Source organism: Choristoneura fumiferana, chromosome Z (genome assembly GCF_025370935.1).
Source record: "Choristoneura fumiferana chromosome Z, NRCan_CFum_1, whole genome shotgun sequence".
Classification (NCBI taxonomy): Eukaryota; Metazoa; Arthropoda; class Insecta; order Lepidoptera; family Tortricidae; genus Choristoneura; species Choristoneura fumiferana.
Window position 1 is genome coordinate 10,920,217 of NC_133472.1, and position 14,542 is coordinate 10,934,758.

General features: G+C 37.1%; 1 protein-coding gene across 1 annotated transcript in view; it reads right to left on the bottom strand.

Annotated features, from left to right (window-relative positions):
• The window catches only part of LOC141438701 (uncharacterized), a 33,491-nt gene extending 19,241 nt beyond the window's left edge, over window positions 1-14,250 (bottom strand). The window contains exons 1-6 of the mRNA XM_074102618.1: window positions 13,928-14,250; window positions 12,323-12,456; window positions 11,323-11,504; window positions 10,108-10,276; window positions 8,870-9,040; window positions 1,720-1,915 (exon numbers count right to left, since the gene is read on the bottom strand). Of these exons, the coding sequence (XP_073958719.1) occupies window positions 1,720-1,915; window positions 8,870-9,040; window positions 10,108-10,276; window positions 11,323-11,504; window positions 12,323-12,456; window positions 13,928-14,118 (1,043 nt within the window). The 5' untranslated portion in view covers window positions 14,119-14,250. The remainder of the gene's footprint in view (window positions 1-1,719; window positions 1,916-8,869; window positions 9,041-10,107; window positions 10,277-11,322; window positions 11,505-12,322; window positions 12,457-13,927) is intronic.
• Between the last annotated feature and the right edge of the window lie 292 nt (window positions 14,251-14,542).

Sequence of the window (14,542 nt, forward strand, 5' to 3'; positions counted from 1 at the left end):
GTCTTAACCCAACTCAACGCAATATCCTAATATCTATTCTAACCCTTAAAATATTTTTAGTCTTTTCTTACACAAAATAAAGGTTAAAAGAACAACTGTATTCGCATGTAGGTCACATGATACGCTATCCACAGGAAAAATGGTGCAAAATTCTTACTGACTGGTATCCCAGAGATGGCAAGAGAAGTAGAGGAAACCAACAAACAAGATGGAAAGACTACCTTAAATGTGTTTTTTTTGTCTTTATTGGGAAAAAAAAACAGATACAGACACAGTTAATAGCAAGAGTAAATTAAAATAATGCGATAAATATAAATATAAATGGTAGATTTTTTTTGACATTTATAAGTGCTTGTTATACCCTAAATTGAATAAAGATATTTTGACTTTGACTTAAACTCACGGCTGGAAACCATTGGAGAAGAGTAGCGCGAGACAGATCCCAATGGAAAATGTTAGAGGAGGCCTATAGGCCAAGAGGCAAACTGAGCTTCAGACTTACTATAACAAACACAACCATGTATCCATACTCAACTAAGAAGGTCAGAATAAAAAGGCTTATTATTATTATTATTTGTTTTTCTGCAGCAGTTCATTGCCATGAAATTTTAATTTTGATACCAATGTTTAGTTATGATATGACTTACAATCATGCAAGTCTTTTTGTTACCTTCTTTTATAAAAAGGTAAATAACTTTAAATTTTAAGTAGTTTACATTATTTTATTTTGTAAGGATATAATTAGTATGTTAATGTGTTGTATTATAGATAGTATTGATAGTATTGGTATTGTAGATAGTGAACATTTTAATTTTGTTTATTTAGTTTAACCCTCAACAAGTTATTAATTATTAACAATAACCCATTTCCGAAAATCCCAGAAAATCCCGAGTCACATCCATGTTCTGCATAACGCTTGAGGTTGTTAACCCCAAATCGCATCCTAGATCTGATCTGGTCATTATTCTGTATCAACTATAATAATGAGCAATGGCTAAAAGTAAATACCTAATAGTTAAAATAATAAAACTTCCAATGAACATGCCATAAAAGCAGTAAAAGTTAAGATTATTCCAGTAAATAGTCCAGTTAAGAGTCATTACAAACTAGACTACCACCCACCATAGAAAAACTAGTGCAACTGCTAACAAGGTAATTCATCAATGTAAATTTTTACAATAATAATTTTTAACCAAATCATTACCTATTTAAACAGTGAAAGTCTGATAGTTAGTCACTGAGATTTGTATTTAAATTTGTGTGTAATTTAATCCAATTAATAATGAAAATGAAATGTGCTGTTCCCATCAGATATATTGGAGCTGTCCAAATGCTTAAAAATGTCTGGACATGCACTTCTGCAATTGTCAATATAAGGTTGTTCATTTATTTTTGAGCATGTAGACTGCTCAGATGTATATGATTGCGACTAGATTGAAAAATCATTTTAATTATCTAAATAGCATTTAATCGATCAAATAAAATGATTCTTGCTGCTTTTGCTTTCTTCGTAAATATTGTGTTAAATCATAAAGGGCCCTGAATAATTAATATTTAATAATGGTGTTAAATCATAAAGGTCCCTGAATAATTAATATTTAATAATGAAATGCGTTTGCTCGAAGAACGTGTAAGATAGGTAGGTAACGTGTTTTCAGATCTTAGTCATGAGTAAACAGTCCCGGCTGTAAAAAGTTGGCGCTAGTAAATAATACTTACAGAATGTTTTTCACATTTTTTGGATCCAACATGAAGAATGGCATCAACATCAGAGAAATGAAGGAGGTCCATACGTAATAAATAAGAAATTTCAATTTAAACTTCACGAAATTTGGAGTTTCTGACAACAACTGTTTCAGTACGTAAGCGACACTGGTTATTACGATTAGATAAATTGCTATATCCCACATGATGCCTCATATGATCTAAGGAGCGGTTAACGCGGTCGTTGTTTGTTAATACACGCAATGATCACTGATTAAAACAATAATTTTCAGTTTGAAATCACTATCACACTGGCTCTCTAACCCGAGGCACGGTAATATGCAAACAAACAAACGAACGAACCGAACCGAACGCCGCTTTTTCGGTTTCAGTATGTATAAAGTACTCTGTGGCAGTGTGGCCGCGGCGCCGCAACAAAGCAAAGGCAAGGCGACCCTCCCTCCCTGCAGGGCTACTCTACTATGAAACTCGAAACTCGAAGTTCGTATCATACCGTCCCTCTCGTTCTCGTATTAAACATAAGTGTCAGAGGGACCGCACGACACGAACTTCGAGTTTAGAGTTTCGTAGTAGCCCTGCTGTCACAACTCCCACAGGTTAGATATGAGACAAGAGAGACATCTATCGGAAGAGCACGACAATGATCTAGTCACAGCTCTCGAAGAAGAGTTTTTAAACTATAATCATAGATGTCACTGCCACTGCCTCAGTATTCAAATTCAGTCGTCAACCATCAATCGGTGGTGCGCGTTTTATTTATTTTTCATCACACTTGCTCGTAAACAGTGTCGTAACATGCAGGCTACCTTGGTTGCAACCCCCAACATAAAACCCTCGACCTTTTTGTGCTTCTCATGAAACCCGTGGTCGGTAAATGAGTCATTTCCCGCACTAATTTTGTTGTCATGAAGCCTAAGGTCGGTAAATGAGTATGATACTGCATGGTGTGCTGCAGCGCCTGCAGGAGCGCGGCGCGCGCATGGTCAGGCTGGTGTAGAGCTAGGGCGGCGCAGAGGCTGGCGCTGCCAAGAGCGTAGTCAGCGGTATCGGCAATTTTTGAAAAAAATATTAGTTTTTCTTTTACAAATATACAATTTTACTTACGAACATCGACTCATTAAAGCCCTCAGTCTTCGACTTCGGGCTTCTAATAGACTCTCGTTCGTAATTCCTTATTTACCGCCCTTAAGACACAATGTACTATTTCATCACACTTGCTCGTAAACAGTTTCGTAACATGCAGGCTACCTTGGCTGCAACCCCCCAAATAAAACCCTCGACCTTAATGTGCTTGTCATGAAACCCGTGGTCGGTAAATGATTCATTTCGCGTACTAATGTTCTTGTCATGAAGCCCAAGGTCGGTAAATGAGTCAATGTGCGTACTTGTACTGCTGCGCCGTGTCGCGTGCCCGTGCGCGCGCTGCTGCAGGACCACATGGTCTACATGCACACGCACGTTGCGGCGCATGCCGAGGGAGGGGGAGGTAGAGGGCGGCGCTACCAAGAGCACAGCCTAAGGTATCGCCAATATTTGGAACAATTAAAGTTTTTCTTTTACAAATATAAAATTTTACTCGCAAATGTGATGAAAAACATTGTATGTCGCACGGGCGGTACTAGAATTACGAACATCGACTCATTAAAGCCCTCAGTCTTCGACTTCGGGCTTCTAATAGACTCTCGTTCGTAATTCCTTATTAACCGCCCTTAAGACACAATGTACTATTCTTCCAACTATGCTTTAATTTCACCATAACCGCACTAAATACCAAGCACAAAGCGGGATTCGCTATTCGACGGTAGGGGGTTCGCGACAAGGTTTACGTGATGGTGGCCGCAAGACTGGCAAGATGATTAAGATTGGTTTTTGAAGTCTTTTTGTATTTTTTATTTCAACTCCAAATTTGTTATTTGTCGTTGTTTGTTTCAGTTTGTATTTTTCGTTGGCAAGACGATTTTTACCTACATTTGTTATTGAAATAAATAATATACTTACATTATATTATAATGATGATTGAAATAAAAATAAACTTATTTTCTCCAACAGTCAATTTTATTACTTTCTTTGTAAACTTACAAAAATGGAATCATCAAGCGCTAGTGACATTTCTTTCCTATTAATTGTTTAGCATCAGTTTTTTTTCGACTACTATTCCTGTAATAGTTGAAAGAAAAGCAGATTATGCGCCTCGCATTAAGTAATTTATATTGCCCTCGTGCTTTTTAAAGCCCTCGCTGAAGCTCGGGCTCCAAATCGGCACTCGGTGCAATAATAAATAACTTTCTGCTTGGTGCAACAATCTACTATTAAAATGCAAATGCTCGGAAAGTGCCTCTTGACGTGGGTCAACATATCCATAGAAAATTCGTGATTCCTGGGCCCCATTTCACGAAGCTACAAGTTACAATTTACAAGCGGTAATCTCTTTTCAACGCATACTGTTAAACAAAGACTACCGCTTGTAAGTTGTAACTTGTAGCTTTGCTGGATGGATGGATGGATGAAATATTTCCTCACATTGTTTGAGAAAAGCACTATACAAACCTCGGCCAGAACAGGGATTACTGAACTCGTTTTATCCGGTCTCGTCTACGACTCGGCCGTCTACCCCAAACTCGTCCATCAATCCCTTACTTCATGGCCTCTGCAGTAATGTACTGCGGTCCCCCAACACCGACGACGCTTAGATAATAAAAATATTACCAGAGTACTTAGTACGGGAAATCAGCATAGTCCCCGCGGGATAGGGATAAACGAATGAGGGCTATCGCGTATGAATTCGCCAGTAGAGGCGCTAGTGTAGCGTGAGGTCTCCGAAATGTCAAATTTCATAGTTATTGGGTGAGCTACGCAGGTTTATTTATAATTAGAATAATTTTGTGAATATTTTGCAATATCTGAGATTGATTATGGCAAATTTGCGTTCCGGGGCAATGAATGTCTGTGTTTTGAGACAGTTTTGTCTTTCGGAAACCTTTGACCTCCCTTTTTTCCGAACAAAACGGGGACTATGCAACACTGTGGCATGCTCGATATTTTTATGGTACAGTTTTAAGATGTGTTAAATATGACTTTAATCTAAACTTTGTTTTCACGCCCGTAATAACAGACTTTGAAAGCCATACTTAAAAACCTCACGCAACAGTGCGCTATCTAGTGAGACAAAAAACGATAGCCCTCATTCTTCGCAGATGAAGTCGCGGGCAACAGCTAGGGCTAGGTAGTGCATAATTATTTTTTTACTTTTGTTGTCTTTTTTGGCGGCGTTTTTTTGTCGGCGTTTCTTTCAGTTGTTTTTTTCGTGTTTCGGGGGGGTTTTTAAAATTTTTAATTTAAGTTTTTTATTTCATGTTTTTAAACTGGTATATTATTTTTTAAAAGTTTACTAGTAGGTGTGTGTAGGTATGGTGTAGGGGTTATAGCACGCAGCACGGATTGCTGAGGACCTGGGTTCGATTCCCAGCGCTGGTCTCGTTTTCTGGTTTTTCTGTGCATCCATGTCTCAGTTTGTGTTTTCGATGTACTAGTGTGTTGGATATCCTGGCTGCAGCATCAGCTCATCGTGTTGCCACCATTGCATTGTATGTAGAATCAAATACTGATCAAAAGGAATCAAACACGACATATCTGCTATTATTTTTTCAAGAGTATATTGGTGTGCTGGATATCCTGGCTGCAGCATCTGCTCGTCGTGTTGCCACCACTGCACTGTGTGTAGAATCAATTACTGATCAAAATGAATCCAAACACGACAGATGTGCAATTATTTTTTATAGAGTGTACCTACTATTGTGCTGGATATCCTGGCTGCAGCATCAGCTCATCCTGTTGCTCATTGTATGTAGAATGAAATACTGATCAAAACGAATCCAAACACGATATATCTGCTATGGTTTTATCAAGAGTGTACCTACCTACTAGTGTTCTGGATATCCTGGCTGCAGCATCAGGCCGAGAATTCCATAATCTTGCATAGTTATATAGCATACATGGGTGTTTCAAATTTTAGGTCCCAAATATGTTTAAAAGTAAAGTAAATACTCATTATGCGTCTAAGATTCCTACCGCAGCGAACAAAAGAGCTGATGAGCAGGTGGTAGGACCTTGTGCAAGGGCAGGTGGTAGGACCACCATCTTGCTCGCTAATCCTGCCGTGAAGCAGCAGTGCTTGCACTGTTGTGTTTCGGCGTGGAGAGTAAGACAGCCGGTGAAATTACTGGCACTTGAGGTATCCCATCTTAGGCCTCTAGGTTGGCAACGCATTTGCAATACCCCTGGTGTTGCAGATGTTTATGGGCGGTGGTGATCTCTTATCATCAGGAGACCCACTTGCTCGTTTGCCATCCAGTCGAATAAAAAAAAAACTTGAAACGGCTGAATCGATTTTGATAAAACGTGTCTGAGAACCATTGCTAGAAAACCTGCTTTCAAATAAAAAAAAGCGCATTCAAATCGGTCCACTCGTTTAAGAGCTACGGTGCCACAGACAGACACACATAGCGGTGAAACTTATAACACCCCTCTTTTTGCGTTGGGGGTTAAAAAAATAGAAGAGACTGGCATTGGCACTCCGAGTTAGTGGTCACGTGAACTTGGGTGTCAGCATGTCAGGGCTCTCTCATTGAAGCAGCACGTCGCGAGGTCATTTATCATGTTATAAGTGTTAAGTCAACGCTTAGGGTAGGTGTATCCTTTTGTAAACTGCTAAGCAATCAAAACAATAAACTGGCGAGATGATTCTAAGTCAACGCGAACGAAGTCGCGGGCACAGCTAGTGTATCCTATATTTTTGTCCGTTTAATATTCATCGTACCAAAATACTATATAAAACTGACCGTGATTGACCACTATTATCTCACCTGATGTTAAGTGCAGATGAGGCCAAAGGTGTATCTCACTGGTACAGTACAGCCTATTCACTCTAGCCTTGAAGAGCCCTAGATTGTATTTATCCGCGAAAAACAGACGACGGGAGCGAATTCATTCCTTAGCAGTTCGCATTATGAAAGATGAAGCAAATATTGGATACCTACTCGGTTAGGTTACAGTCAGTCATAGTACATATATTATGTAACTGAAAGTAATCAGTATTATTATTCCCAAAAGTCAACGGCCTCTGTAAACAGTTAACGTTCGGTGAAATGAAAATTCAGTCAAACATTTCACGAAAAAGGTTCGGCTTTGTTTACTACAGAACTCCTTGGGTACCTACTTAAGTAAGTACTCTTGGTGTGACATCGTGTATGGATGTAGTAACATAAGAGAATTTCTATATTCGAAATTATAATTTATTAATACAAAGTAGGCGCGTTATAACTATAAACAATTTCGTGCCTGAAATGAATTTAAACTAGCAGCTGTTACAGCGCTTTCCTAAACAACTTCATTACAAAAATCAATTTAAATCCTTAATTAAAACGTAGGAACGAATGTCATCTTATCTTATCTAATCATAGATCGGGCCTGACGACTAAGCGCCGGGAAGGGTTCCGATGATTACGGACCCCTAATTGCTAGAGATAGTTTATCTGAACCGCGCTAACTAGATTACAGGAATGACGAGACGGTTCCTGAACTTTGTGTCCTTGGTTGTTTTAGTTACATTGACGTCGCAGCGCTATCGAAATAATTAAAAACAAGTTAATGATACATTGTTAAACTAAGCAATGGCAATAAATACGACAATATCAATCACATTTTTATCTGGACATTAAATAATTAGGTAGTTAGATACGTCTCGTAGTGCGGAAGTGTTGTCTAATCTACCTATTATTTTGATCAGTTAAAAGAGCTCCAGTTGAATAGGCACTTAAATAATTATAGCACCCTAGCGCTGTCACAGTGATGTTAATTTGATATTATAACTGTTAATGGTGTGACATTGACCATTTAAGGCCGCTAGTAAACATTCGTTGTGTCATCGTACAACCATCGTACAACGGATCGTTTTTTTGCCGGACTTGCGGTGTTTTATGGCTAAGTCACCGGACAAGTGTCCTGTGCGTATATATTGTAAGCCATACAACACCGAAAGTCCTGCAAAAAAAAACGGCCCGTTGTCTAGTGAAAGAACGGACGTCTACAAGCGGCCTAAGCTGGAAAGACAAGAAGCTCGTGTTGTGAGTTAAACTCTATTGAGATTTTTTTACAATATCGAAGTAAGTCGATATATGAGTACCTATGTAAGTACTAACTTGAAATCAATACAACAATTTTATTTGATTAGATGTGATCTTTAAGTTTGCTTTATTACTGAGTTGTATTACATATAAATTAGTGCGTAGTTGATTACATATAAGTTAGTGCGTAAGATTTTAGTAGTAGGAAACAGATTACAAGTTCATTGCCATTTGGGTAATCATAATCACATACGGATAAGACAATTTTATCACATTGACAGCACCAAGTGCTATATCTTATTTGCCACTATTGAGATTTAAAAAAATACTTGCTCGTAGGTACTTGAAGAAACTATGTAAGTCGCATACCTCTATGAAACCTTTTGCAATGGCATGCGATTTGGTTTCTTTCATTGTATCCATTACTAGAAAAGAAGTACATAGGTTAAAAGTTTGTTATGCTACCAGATATTATGTATCAAGTTATTACATACAGCAACTTTGCCGAATAAATTGCGTTGCTTAATACGTTTGGGTCAAACTTATTTATGTAATTAAGATTGGTTTTTTGGAATCTTTTTGTATTTTTTATTTCAATTCCAAATTTTTACTTTTACGGTCATCCCGTAAAACCTAAATTGAAAATACAAACTGAAATATAGATGCACAGAAAAACCAGAAAAATAAGAAAATGCAATGCAATGTGCATATATATTTCAGTTTGTATATTCAATTTATTTATGTAGTTAATATTAAAATTATATTTATATTAAAATAATATTTCGCTACTTAAAATTGAGCATAAGTTTCTAAATTAAATCAATCCTAGAGTATTATTAAACATAATATTAGGTATTACAATAGCTGTACTTACAAAATTTGAGTAAGTTTAAAATTAAAAATTAAATAATGAAACAAAAAACAAATATAGCACAGTTTAGGGTGAGGCGTATACCTACCTTCTTTGTACCAAAGATGTATAAATGACATTTAATAAAAAAGCTAATGCTATCTGGTTGTTTAGCCCACGAACGTGTGTTGGTAATCCTTGGGCAGCCCGGAGAACACTTCATTGGTGAGCTTGTCATAGGTGGACTCCATCGAACCCCGCACTTGCTCTATCAGCTTGGGTATATCCTCCAAAGTCATGCCTTTTGTCGGCACGGGCGCCAGACATTGGATTATGACGTGACCTAGAAATGTTAAAAGCAAAAAAATAATCACCATTTGAACTTGAGCCTCTATTAAACGTCCACGTGCGGCGTAAAACGATTAGAAGAATTGTTGATAATAGGATTTATAATCATCCTTAATCACCAAGCATACCGTTTTTAAGTAAAATAAGAGACACTCCGAGTAGTGTTATGAAAAATGCTCATTTCGAGGCTTAAAGACTCGAACCCTAAAGACTCTTTAGGGCACTAACTCCGAGACAATGGAATAGTTGAGGTCATAAATATCTAAGCAGCCGTCGCGTCAAATATCTCAGTATTAATCTGTCATGGTTAGTGACATAAAGGTGTATATGTCGGCGGCCGAGCGTAAAATCCGCCAGGTCACGAAATTCCTAGGTATATCATGAAATAGCGCCATTTCATGATATACCTAGATAGATTAAAAGTTGGCCAGGCATATCACGATGTGCCTGAGAAACAATACGGCAGATCGATTAGAGCAACGCATTCGTCGAAATTCCTAGCTCTTGCCCGGTATAGTAGTGATATGCCGAAAAAAAGAAAAATGTAGGTACGACGAGCGAAGCGAGGAGTGGTTAGTATTAATTGTGACCACAACGCACGAGCCGAGCGAGCGAAGCGAGCGTGTCGCGGGAGCGGCCGGCGAAGTGCCTGAACGGATATGGCGGCGTTTCATGATATGCCTAGGAATTTCATGATCTGCCTAAACTGGCCAAATCATGAAATGGTAGCATTTCATGACATACCTAGGAATTTCATCATTTTCCTAAACGTCACTAGGCAAATCGTTAAACGTTGAGTTTAGAACAATATGGCGGATGTCCCTTATCCAATTCACGAAATGGCGCCATTTCAGGATATGCCTAGGAATTTCCGCCGACATATAGGTAAGTATTTTTGACGTCTTGATAAGATACATACATTACACACTAGGTATTACGTGTATTATCACTCTGATTGTACCTAATATAAAGAATGTGTCTACTTTGTCATAGAACTCGAAAGTAGACTGCGGAGTCTAGGTACTAGTAATGTCTATTAAAACGAAATTAAAAGAGATTTACCTTTTTTGAACAAATGCTTTTTTCTGTTTATGAAGTAGTAAGGTGAAAACACAACTGGTATGACAGGAACCTGTGCCAGTATCGCCATTGCGAACGCACCCTTCTTAAAAGGTAGCATTTGTGTGTAATTTTTATTCCTGGTCCCTTCAGGAAAGAGCCAAATCTTTACCTAGAGTAAAAGGTTTCAATATAAAAAAAGTGACTCAGTTGATTATACCTACTTTTATATGGAGTAAAGACTGTCCTAATTTACTTCTTAATTTAATTAAAATTTCTTAAAAATCAAACACCATTGTTACCAGTTAGTTGGTATAACGGTACTTCATTGCATATATATTCTAACACCCGCAGCAAAGGAGTAATGAGGGCTATCGTTTTTTGTTTTTCTAGATGGCGCCACTGTTGCGTGAGGTTTTAAATGTGGCTTTCAAAGTCTGTTATTACGGGCGTGAAAACAAAGTTTACATTAATCATATTTAATACACCTTAAAACCGTACCATAAAAATATTGAGCAACCACAGTGCGTAGTCTCGTTTTTTTCGGAAAAAAAGGGAGGACAAAAGTTTCCGAAAGACAAAACTGTCTCCAAATACCGACATTCATTGCCATAATTAATTTCAGGTAATGCAAAATATTCACAAAATTATTCTAATTCTAAATAAACCCGCGTAGCTCACCTAAAAACTATGAGATTTGACATTTCGGGAGACCTCACGCTACACTAGCGCCTCTAGCGGTGAATTCATACGCGATAGCCCGCATTGCATGGTGTTCAGCTTTATTCATACAACAAATCTATTTCTAATAATAAGTCTGTTATGTTGGTAGTATTGTTCTTTGACGTTTGACGGATCTTTGGCGTACATGTTGGTAATGGTTTGCCATGCAAACTCAATACAAACTCGATTCCATTCGCTAGTATGGGAGTCGGCTCTTAAAACGTAGTGGTTATATTCTCTTTGAGTGAAATGAAGTAACTAAAATTGGTCGGTTTCACCAGAATATGTAAAAAAATCTAGTTTTTAATAGCATATTATTATCTAACTAATTTCTCGAAAAAATGTGTTTGGGCGGTTTTTGCATAACTGGTCAACTAAGGACAGGCGTAGATATAACAACTGATGTTAGTGACACAAACAACTTCAGGTTCAGATGTAAGTATTTTTATCCTCTTATATTTACCCTATTCAGAAATATAAAAGCAACGCGCATACCTTCTGATTCAGCATGATGTCTGATGTTATACTCAATTGTTCCTTGGATTTTTTTGAGTTGTTACGATCTATGAACACGACACCGGCCAGGTACGCCGCCAAACCAAACGGCCACACGTAGAATATTTCCTTCTTGGCGATAACTGACATCTTGTCGACTACCTCCCATATATTGAACATACCTAAAAATATATCTAGATCAAGATATGTCATTCATTTGTGAAATTCGGAAAAGAAGAGTTCTGTGGTTATCGCTTACCTATAAAGCAGGCGCCAAGGGAAGTTGCGTATGCAAAATTAGGGGACCGCATTCTGTGAATGCTTTTGAATTCAGAAAAGCTTGCAAATTATGATTCTGAATGTTGCCAGGAGATCCTGAGAAACATCATGTAAATGGACTGAAAAAATTGCTTTTGGAACATTTTAATAACTAATTTCGTGACAATATTCATTTTGTTACAAGCTTTTATACGTATACCGATCAGTTGATAACTTTTATTTTTAATAAAAAGAAAAAGTATTTAATATTTTTTTTATTTTTAATACAAGGTTTGCTGACTGTACTTTTTGTTGATTTTTATCGTCATCTAAACTACATTTCCGTGCCAAATTTTAAGTCGATGCCATTAACCATTGAAGAGTTCCGTCCTTCAGAGACGATCCTAGTTGGACCACAAGGATGTCACTATCCGATTATTGTATTTTCATCAGATTTACATAAGTATGTCAATATGCCAAATTTCAAGTCAATCCGGCTACTGGAAGTGGATCATTCAGAATCATAATTTGCAAGCTTTTCTGAGTTCTAAACTATTCACCGAATGCGGTCCTCTAATATGCAAAATTCTCTCCAGAACCCGCTCTATTAAGGTAATTGTGTAATTTTCTATATTTTCTTGACAAAACTATATTCTTGACAAAACCGACGAACCGTAAAACAATGGAGAAGAAGACCTTTTTATGATAGACGGCTAAGAGTGGTGACTTCATTAAAACTTACCTAGAATATCAAATGCTGACTGATGGTTGGAGACTATGACAGCCCCCCGGTCTTCGGATAAAATCTCTCCATCCCGTAGTTCCCATTTCAAACCAATAATTTTTGTGATATGTTTCAAAAATTTCGACCCTGTTCTGTAAAAATTACGAAGTTATCGAATGGACTATAACGAAGTTATGAAGGAGAATTTGCAAAATTTAATGTTTTAATACCCTTAAATTTTAAAATTCTAACATCTCGTCTTTAAATTCAAAGTCATACTGAAATTGATATAACAAAATTCCACCCTGCTATGCGATTCCCTCGACTGTCATCGACATAGGTCAAACTTGTCACCTTTAAATTCTGCTCTCCAAACCATATAGGTTAGGTACATACACTGTTTGGACTGGAGACCAGAATTTACAGGAAACTTAATTGATCAATTGTGGTAATAGAGAAGGAGACACACCGTGTATCACAATGTAAATATTTTATTAACGAGTTATTCTGCATTTGCGCATTAAATGCTCTTATTGTAAAAATGTGTTTTCCAATATGGCAAAAAATAATGGAGCTTCATTTAAATGTACCAAAGTAGATAGACATCTATAATAAGGATACTAATAAAAATATAAAACAGGGTGGTAATACTTAGTAAGGAATGACTACAAGATGAACTAATGAATTCAATAGTAAAGCAGTTTGAAGACATGTTTTTTTTTTAGATAGAAATGAAAGATTAGAGAGGACGCACTGTTAATCGCACGTAGTATGTTAGTATATTGTATAAGTACGTATCTATACTATAAATTATTAAATTAGTAATAGGTAGGTAGGTACTATGAGTATAATTATTGTTTATTAAGAAAATATTAAGAAAATACAAAATATCCATAGGACTAAAACTATAATTAAATTTAAATAACTAAAACTTAAACTTTAATTAAAAAAGAGAGGTGGGCCTCTTGGCATGGTGCCCAACACTCAGGCAGCATTCCCGCGTTGAACTGCGATTGCGATTCTTTGCGCGAGAAAGCTGCCGGCGCGAGGGTTGCCTGTTGCATCCCTTAACCTATTGCTGAGCTCCCTGTGTAGCTCCAGCGCACCCTTACCCCTGGGGACCTAGAGTCTCGACGCCGAAATCAAAAAAATAATATTGGGCGCCGAGACAGCTATATTTTGTGACCTTGAGGCGTTCCCTCCCGTAGGTACTTATTTTTAATCCTAATTTTAAGAATGCATTAGATACGTAGGTTATAATATACACATTAAGAACAAGAGCATGGGTGCAATCCTTTGTACTTATCATTTATTTCCTTTTATTTATCCACGTTAAATAAGACATGTCACTAGTTTTAGTTACTTTAAGATGTAGTTAGGTTCTAAATTTAGTTATCATGCAGTCGATATCGTCAATTCTAAAACATTGGTGTAAGGCTAAGTTTTGAGTACACTTATAAAAATTATAAAATATATTATTAAAAGTAAGCTTTATCTTGATTGATGCAACGTTTCATGGCAGGTGGCAAGTAGGACAAGACAAGTGGGAAGTATAAAAGTCAATTCGCAAGAACGCAACACGTCATTTGGTATTATGAAAGTTTAACTTATTAGATTACTTACTTCGCATTTCTCACATTTTTTGGGCTAAGTAGAAACAGTGGCCATATCACACACGCAAATAAAGAAGTCGCCACGTAAAATAAAGCAAAATACGAATTAAATTGAACTTTGTTTGGTTTGGATGAAGTTATTTTTCTTATTAAATAAGTTAACACAAATATCGTTACGAACAACACCATTTTGTCCCACATTTTACGGAACAAAATAAGCTTGTTGCTAGAACACAATCGATCCACGCACTATTTGCTTTCTGCGCTGTTTAGTAATGAGGATATCATAATCAGTATTTATAATTCCGCAGAACTACGAAAGAGCGCAAAGCCCTGATAGTTGTGATACGGAGTCGAAGGCGCGATCAACCTCGCTCGGCCATTATCTGGGCTTCATCAATTAAAGGGTTCTAATCGATTACAAACAACTCAAACGTATTTGATTTAGCGTAATCTTTATTATTGAAACAGAAGTAAGCGAACAGTAGAAAATTATGAGAGGAGGCCTAAGCTGGCCCTGCAGTGGGACTTATATTGGCTAAGATTAGATAGACTGTATTTGCATATAAAAAAGTATATCAAACTCTATTTTTTTATTAAAAAAATTATAACAAAAAATAGAACT